General features: G+C 35.0%; 1 protein-coding gene across 3 annotated transcripts; it reads right to left on the bottom strand.

Annotated features, from left to right (window-relative positions):
• Nucleotides 1–457: 457 nt before the first annotated feature.
• LOC141399795 (phosphate-regulating neutral endopeptidase PHEX-like) lies at nucleotides 458–8801 on the bottom strand. 3 transcript variants are annotated; one of them, XM_073979083.1, is made up of 3 exons: nucleotides 8709–8765; nucleotides 8346–8648; nucleotides 458–2694 (listed from the first exon to the last, which is right to left on the bottom strand). In XM_073979083.1, exon 3 carries the CDS (start codon nucleotides 2550–2552, stop codon nucleotides 534–536), a length of 2019 nt encoding a protein of 672 aa, XP_073835184.1. In that variant the 5' UTR covers nucleotides 2553–2694; nucleotides 8346–8648; nucleotides 8709–8765; the 3' UTR covers nucleotides 458–533. The 3 variants fall into 3 exon arrangements, with proteins under 3 accessions (XP_073835184.1, XP_073835186.1, XP_073835185.1); XM_073979085.1 differs by having other exon boundaries at nucleotides 8346–8801; XM_073979084.1 differs by lacking the exons at nucleotides 8346–8648; nucleotides 8709–8765 and adding an exon at nucleotides 2924–3014.
• Between the last annotated feature and the right edge of the window lie 330 nt (nucleotides 8802–9131).

Here is a 9131-nt window from a genome sequence, read left to right as displayed (position 1 = left end):
TCAAAATGTCAGCATCCATAAAGGTGGAAGCAGTGGAAATTTCGAAAAGTGATACATTAGAAGTGTAATCTTCATTTTGTATTCTTCTACTTTTACTTTGGACGTATGTCCGTCATTTGAACGGTTTAATCAGCAATCAAATAGTAACGTAAAAAACCTCGTTAGCTTCAACGTTTTTTTCCTATTTTTATTAATTTACGCGGTCATAACTTCCACGCAAATAAAATTATTTTGCCAAATTTTTGAGCTTTGTTCAAAAACACTTGAATTGATCTAGCCATGGTCATAGTTACTGGTAAATTACAATAGTTCGCGTATTATAATAGTGCAAACCTTGGCTTAATGTAAACTAAATTTTTTTGATATTCACTCATATACCCTCGTTAGCATAAATGCTGAGGGTATAAAAAACAATATACAACTAGAAATACACAATACAAATAAAGAAGCATTTCAATTGCAAATGTTTTGAGCAGATTTGTACATAATTTTATTGAATCACAATCACAAACAAAAAATGAATAAAAAACAACTTAACGTCTCCTCCACATTTGACATCTTTGTGAAGTATACATTTTACTATTAGCTGTACAATTGTAGACTTTGGAAAATGCTGCCAAGTTCGTTACAGCATCATTTACACGATCACTGGCCAAACCATGTTCATCCTCATCGTAGTCACCGTTATCGGTGTCACAATAGTATTGGGCAAAATTTATGAAAAATAATTTAGTTAACTTCATTGGTGCGCCATTGATAAAGCGACTTTTGTTATCGGCATCGGGAAACTGCTTAACAAATGCCTTATAGCTGAAACGTAGACCACTAATATCGGCAATTTTCTCATCAATAGATTGAGGATTCAAATTTTCCAGACATTTAAGTTTACGCGCAATGATGGGAGTTTCCAAAATTCGTGTATATTCGGCATTGTTCATTTCACCATTTTCATCTAATTGAAGACCACTGTAGTCAAAGGAATGAAAGATTTCATGACCAATAGCCACACCCAGGGCACTGTATTTATAGACATCTTCAAATTTAGGATGAAATATGGGTTGGCGCAAAGAAGTGTAGGGAACCACGATTATATTATGGCGTGTAACATAATATGGTGAAGTACTATCAGCATCATCTGGTGGATCCATGTTAAAATATTTCTCAAAATCTGATAACGAAATGTTTGGCATTATCTCGTGACTTGCAAAATATGAAAATTCCAATAATTTCAAGTGATTACCATAGAAATCGTGGGGGGATAGTGTGATGTTTCCATAGAAATATTCCACAAAGTTGGTTGTATCGTCTATGGGCAAATTGCCAATTTTTAATTTAATGGAATTCAATTTTGCCAAAAGATATTTAAAACTGGAATATTTTAGTTGTGACTTTTTTCTTATTAAGGTTTGATTAAATTCCTGAACTATATTGTCAAAGACATTGTGGATATCTGGTATAACATCATTAAGTTTCTGGTGATGTTCTCGGTACAACCAATTACTCGCCAAGGGTAGTAGATTTCTCAGCATATCAGCACATTCCCAATGTGAAAAGTCAGTGGGAGTATTTTGATGCAAATACCATAAAAATCGTACAAACAAATATTTACAAATGGCAAGTTCCTCAAAATTTCCAACAAACCTTTCTAAAATTTTGAAATATTTAATATCCATGAGATAGAATTCCAAATTGTCATCCAAGTCGCTTAGATTTAGAACAGTTCGTACATACTTCTTAAGCCAAGGTAAAGGTGAATCTTTTAATTTCACTGGCTTTATATCCAAATCCTCAGCATCTTCATTATCATCATTATCCATAATTCGCACTAGGCCTTTTTCTATCTCCCGAACTTGAGCCCACAGTGAGTTCCCTTCCGTTAAATTGAAAGTTTCCGACATAGATTTAAACATGGATTTTAAATGTTTCAAAGTCAATTTTACAAATCCCTCTTGTGGTTTTCTAATGGTCATAATAAGTTTTTCTTTATCTTCCATATGAGGTAACATTTCCTCCTCCAGCAGTATGCCATTCATGCCATATCTTCTTAATATAGCCAAAGTTTCAATCCAATCACGTTTATCGGTTCCATCATTTAATGCCACACCATTTATGGGTAATTTGAAATTTGTATTTTTCTCTAACCACCTCACATAGTGCACCAAATCAAAATCTTTAAGTCCAACACACGCTTCATAAGCAGTTTTAAATTTCCTCACAAAGCCAGGTTTATCATCAACTTCAATAACATCCAATTGTCTGGCCAGCTCTTTGCTAGCCTTATAACTAGCCAAACCCAACATTTCCGTGTATATATCCTCTGCATCTTCTGCTCCACGATACTCTTCCCAATTACCACAGGCATACTTGTAGAAATTATCACATGGATCCACCAGCAAATCCATGGAACTCTCAATGTATTTTTCATGTTTACGATTAACTCCCAGGCGTTTGTTTTCTATGGAAACTGCAGTGGTACGAGTGGTCTGAAGCAAACTCAGCACAAAACTAATAAATAAACTTTCAAAAAATTCCATTTCCAAAAATTTCTTCATCCGCCTTTATTTATTCTTTCTTTCTTTTAAAATTGTCTATTTCTTTTGAAATTTGTGCTGATAATTAAATTTTTTGAAATCGGGCGTATTTTGGTTTTTCTTATCAGTTGCTACAATGTCTCAGTGCTGTTGTGTGAATCATCTAAAAAAATTTCAGAGATCAAATTAAGAATGTGTGTTGAAGTAGAAGATGAAACAGTAGAATCCCGATAATCTTTTGAACGAACAAATTATCTTATAAACCAACATAGTTGAATAGAAAACGTCGATAAAACCGTGCAAGCGATAAAATATTACAGTGTAGGAGCCCCAACATGATAAAAGAAACAAGTAAGAAAGTGTTTAGTTCGGCCGAGTCGAACTTTTAATACCCGCTAGCATCAGTTGTATTGAAGTAAAATGGAACAATTAGTTTTCTTTCGTTTATGAACGGACTAAACTCTTCCGCCACGCTAACCGAACAATATTGCTTTCTTTTAAACAATATTTATACCAATGAGACATCGATGTTTTCTAGGCATTCAGAATCCGAAATACAATATTACGGTCTTTCCATTTGGACGATACGTATACAACCTTCAAAATATGTAAAACCTGGAAGTACCTTCATATACTAAATATATAAATATATCATTTTTAGTGGAGCTTTTCTTTCTTTCTGAGAATCCGAAATACCATGTTACATGCACTACAGTAAACTAATGCTTTAAAAGATTTTGCATCGAGTGGTATCAATGTATCTTCCAATCTGAGAACCAGCAATACTAAAACCTTCAAAATACCGAAAATATGGGGCTATATCAAAATGTGGACTTATACCGACAATTCTCTGCAGGAACGCTGTATATCCCCAACGAAGACTGCCGGATAATTGTAGGTAAAACTTTGAAAATATCGGAAATCGGGAGATACCGTTCTACCATACCATCAAAACATGGACCTATACTTACAAATTTATGGGGGAAAGTTTCGTAGCCTCAAAAAGAGAATGTGGCTACACCCGTTAAAATATCGAAAATCGGGAGGTACATCAAAACGGGGCAAACGTTTTGCAGTCTCAAAGAAAACTAAAAAGCAAATTTCAAACATTTCGGTAACATTAGGTGGCTAAAACTTTCAAAATACCCAAAATCGGGAGGTACCGTTCTGGGTGTTATATCAAAACGTGCAAACTATACCGACAAATTTCTGGGAGAACGTTTTGTAGTCGCAAAGACGACTAAATAGAAAAATTGTAGAAATTTCAGTAAAACAATGTGGGTGAAACTTTCAAAATACCGAAAATCGGGACGTACGTTCTAAGGGGGCTATATAAAAACGTGGACCAATATAACCAATTTTCAATACCACCAAACATCCTAGGAGTAATGGAAATTATAAAGCACTATCTCAAATATTGCGAGCTGTACCTTGATTTCAACAGACGGAAGGAAAGACTGACAGACGGACATGGTTACAACGATTTATGCTAATCAAGAATATATCTATATACCTTGTAGGGCTTCCGATGAATATATGTGTATGTGTTACAAACGGAATGACAAAATTAATCAAACTCTCCATCATAAAATATTTTGAGCTAAAATGAAATAAAAGTTTCCTGACCGCTAGAAATTTTAATTACCAAATACAGTAAATTTGGGATGGAAATAGAGAATAAAACTAGCCACTGAGAACGCAAATTACAGCCACTGAAAAAAGTACATAATAACAATTCCTGAAGCCGGACGGTGACGTTATACGGGGCTATTCCAAAATGTGGAATTATGTCCACAATTTCTAGCAGAAGAGTGTAAAAATTATAGGCAAAGAAATAGTCATAACATAGGAATTTATCTTAAACATCTTAAAAAGTTCTTCATTTTGTGATTTTAAGAATGGTTTAGGAATTAGTGTACCAGCATTATTGGGTTTTACCGAATGAAGTTTTGTGTGCCCTTTCGTGTTAAAAAAAATCTTCTCAAGAAAATATCACTTTAATATTTGGTATTTTATTTGGGTCAGTCATATAATTCCCGATCTGCAGATTTGATAACAATTTAGTTATTTTATTGTTCGGCTGGTACAATAATTGCTAATCCATTTTTAAAATCGAAAAATATCTCAATTTTTACGATCTTTAAGAAAAATTCCTAATTTCCTAAAAACCAAAACAAATGTTAAAAAAATTATTTTTTCAATTTTGTTTTGGTAATGCCGGGCATACACTATGGGCATGCAGGACAGCAGCCGATGAACCCTTGTGTAAGTGTGTGATTGAATAGTGTGTGGCATTCCTTCAATCCATTTTGCAAAAATGATGAATTTTCCTCCAGAACTCGATTTTGGGTTGAAGTTTTCCAAATTTTTAATTTCCTCACAAATAATATTTGTTGTTTTCAAAAATTATTTGTTGGTTACTTGGAAAATAAACAAAATTCATCGGATTGAAAGGGGTTCATTTACAAAATCAAAACTATTTTGATTTCAATCCTGCCAAAACTACTCCCAAATACATCGACAAAAACTTCAAAATTTACTAATACTATTACAAATGCTGTACTGCATGCCCATAGTGTATGCCCGGCATAAAATAACAAATGCTTCACATTGGTATAATGGCACAATTACCAAGGTAGTGGTATCGTAAAGATTTATGTCAAACTTTTCTTTATGTTGTTGAGGAAATTGCAACAAAAATATTTTTTTTTTTATAAAGGGATTTGACTTTTCATATCCGATATTCGATATTCGAGCTGGTGTTATATCACTACCTTGGTAATTGTGCCATTTTTAAAAAATAAAGAAAAAATTGTAATTATTCGAATCCCACTACCAAATAGGACTTAAAGTTTTTGTAATTAATAGTAGTTTAACACAAAAAAATATTCAATAAAATCGAAAAGTACAATCATTGATAAAAATTTATTTCAAATATTAAATCGCGAAAATTACATCCAAGCACACTGTGCAATTTTTTTTCTATTTTTTATTAGATAGCTGATAAAACATAAAAAATACTTTTTCTATTTGGACCAATATTAAAGAAGTTATGAGTATATCTTTGCATCTCATTTTTATGGAATTCGACTTTTTCAAGGCGCGATACCTCTGAAACATTTAATCAAAAACAAAAATCTGAAAATACACTACAATGTTTTGCTGATGAACAGCATCACCACTACAAAAAATTTAATAATTTTTGAATAGTATAGAGTTCAAACAGCGCACTGTTAGTGAAATACCCAATGTGACGGGACTAGACCTAGGTTGCCAAAAGTTTGCTAAAATACATCCGATATTGGTCGGTAGCCCAGGATTACATTTAAGTGCCTAATCACACACTTAAATTGATGAATGGACTTTTCTTCAACGATTTCCAACTGTCAGGGATAATATTTGTTAAAGACACTACTCTAGTATTGCGCCTAAGGTAGCTATGTACATATATAAGGTACTCGTATTATTAGCATAAATATTTAAACACTGATTTCCTAATTACCGTGTGTTGAGCAGTGGAGGGAGAAAAGAATAAGAGAAATAAAAACAACCAGTATTTATTCTTAATATAAATATAATTGAAGTTTATTTGTGATTCTTTTCATACAACAAAACAGATTACCTTTTGTAATCGGTGTGTTGGCGACAGAGGCCTTTAAGTAATAACGCGTAGACGTTATTCTTCGACAAATGACTAATGACAAGTGAACGCAGAGGTTCTAAGTGATCTCAGAGGATCCCATGTCATATACTAATACAATTACAATTATTCCAGTGAGAGTAAGAGTGTAACAAAGTGAGCAAACCGACAACAACCAATGCCCAGCGGCGATCCGCACACTACGGTCTCCGCAGAGGGAGTTGTAGAGGAGATGCCAGTACGCCAATCAGCATCCTGATTGATAGAGCAGGGGAAGTTGAGGGGCAAAGTATCTAACTTATACATTGCCGCCCACCTTGATACACGTAAACGTGGATCAACAAAATAAAGCTAGGAATAATTACGATGAAGATTAATAATATTATAAATATGTCAGTAATAAGATTCATGAACGTAAATTCAGATTCCCAAGTGAGCTATAGTTCAAATTAGCGATTTCTATAAACGAGTAATTAAGAAATGATCGACTCCGATCGCTCGATTCAAGAATATGGAGACGAGTCATTGAACAATTCAATTTTAGTTTTAAAGATATTATAGTACAAGCAGCAAGCGGAACCAAACTGGTGAGGAGGTACCCAAAAATAGACTTTTGAGCCAGCAACGGATCTAAAACGATTTTAGGAGGTTCAGCTTCAAGTATCTTGGGATACAGATCAGCACCAAGTAGCAAGTCTATTTGGCTGTCATCGAAAGAATCCGCTAATTCTAAATTTGGAATCCGAGCTTTTAATTTCGACATGTGTGGAGGCGAGAACAATTTCTGTTTGACATAAGGCAAAACTACTGTCGATGTTTCTATAATTCTAGACGAATTTTTAGGGACGACAACTTAAAAGAACAAACTTCCCTTTGTGTAGCAGATTTAGCGCTCTTAGTCACAGGAAGTGACGAAATTCCGATTAAATTTTTAAGTTTTTTAGATAAAATTGTTACCTCAGACGAAGGGTCAACAATTGCTCGTGCAGTGTACATTTTACCACTGTGAACTATATTCACTTTCGCGGTTGCCAGGAGCACATTGTTATCTATGGAGGGGTTAGGAACCGGGTGATTGATTTTGCTTTTGCTAAAAGTACAACGAGGCTCTCGACTTTTGACATTTGTAAAAGCCAGAGAAGAACATGAAGGCGACAAAGAAGAAGTAAATACTCGACTCTTGACCATCGTAAATGCCGGAGCGGAATTTTGTGGCTACAACTTACAATCAAAGGCTCGACTTTTGACATGTCTAAAAGCCGGAGCGGAACTTGGTTGCGACAAAGTAGAGTTAAGTTCTCGACTTTTGACATCAGTAAAAGCCGGAGATGTCTTCGACGTTGGTGCAAACATTTTTCGAATTTGTGGCCGGTGAAGAAGGCTGTGATGTCTTTGCTTGCATGTGTTGCAAATATGTTTGCTGTTACATTTCTTAACAGCATGCAAATTTACAAGAAAAGGTCTTTGTTAGAACAGAACCTTGGAGAATAGCAACAACAATAACTCATCTTGGAATGATCAACACACAGACAGATTGGTGTAATGAAAGTTATGACAGTGCGTGTAGAAATCTAACAACAAAGAATTCAACAACGATTTTGTTATTGCAAACATTTCAAAATATATTCGCAAAGTTCTCAGAATGAGAAGAGCCACAATTCGAATTTTACGAAGTAACAACACCGATTGCTTTGTAGAATCAACTCGACGTAGGGTGATCAGTACAACGAAAAGAATATAGCAAGTGTTAGCAACAACTAAGGTGTTGTGTAGTGGAAAAAGCAAGTATTAACACAAGAAGTGTTAATATGAGTCGACCAATATGAACTTTTAGCTACAATTGGGGATTTCAATGAAAATAGGCGATTGGAAGTAATGAGAGTTCGTTGTTATGACGAGACCAAATTGTATGGAGCAAATCAAATAAAAACAACAACAACGCCAAATGATTTTTACGATCAACGCGACGTCTGATGAAAACAACGATTTCGACAAGATTTGTGTGGACTGTATGATGGGGGAATGAAGGCAACGAATTTAATGCACTCGCGTAGGGCGATTGAAATTCGACCAATGATTTTTTATTTAATGCTCAAAATAGTAACCGAAACAAAAACGAAAAATACTAACACTAGCGGGTAGCTCACTTTTTTTCGAAATCTGAGTTTACGTACCTGTTAGTGTGGTGATTTGTTAGTGTTTAGAAATGATGCAAATTTATCCAATATTTTGTCCGTGCCAAGATAACAACAAAGGCTTTAAATCTCGTTGTATCACAATGCAAGAGAGGGTGAATAGGCAAACGGAGCAGCGACAACAAAGAGGCTGGCTTCTATCCGGCTCGATGCGACCAAATGTTTAGGTGAGGGAGGGGAAATCCATAGGTTTCTTCGATAGTTCAACGATAGCTCAGTTACAGTATGTTGAGCAGTGGAGGGAGAAAAGAATAAGAGAAATAAAAACAACCAGTATTTATTCTTAATATAAATATAATTGAAGTTTATTTGTGATTCTTTTCATACAACAAAACAGATTACCTTTTGTAATCGGTGGTGTTGGCGACAGAGGCCTTTAGGTAATAACGCGTAGACGTTATTCTTCGACTAATTCAACAACGACTAATGACAAGTGAACGCAGAGGTTCTAAGTGATCGCAGAGGATCCCATGTCATATACTAATACAAATACAATTATTCCAGTGAGAGTAAGAGTGTAACAAAGTGAGCAAACCGACAACAACCGATCCCCAGCGGCAATCCGCAGACTACGGTCTCCGCAGAGGGAGTTGTAGAGGAGATGCCAGTGCGCCAATCAGCATCCGTGATTGATCGAGCAGGGGAAGTTGAGGGACAAAGTATCTAACTTATACAGACATAATATTTTAATTTGGACGTTCTGGGTATTACATTTTAATGCACAGGACGGTAATATTTTATTGTTGCGATCAGAACAAATGTATG

Source organism: Musca autumnalis, unplaced genomic scaffold (genome assembly GCF_047663935.1).
Source record: "Musca autumnalis isolate F117 unplaced genomic scaffold, ASM4766393v1 scaffold_3, whole genome shotgun sequence".
Taxonomy (NCBI): Eukaryota; Metazoa; Arthropoda; class Insecta; order Diptera; family Muscidae; genus Musca; species Musca autumnalis.
This window is presented reverse-complemented; position numbering and strand designations above follow the sequence as displayed.

Coding starts and splice junctions, on each gene's coding strand:
- LOC141399795 (XM_073979085.1), bottom strand. CDS start 2,552: ATGAAGAAATTTTTGGAAATGGAATTTTTTGAAAGTTTATTTATTAGT.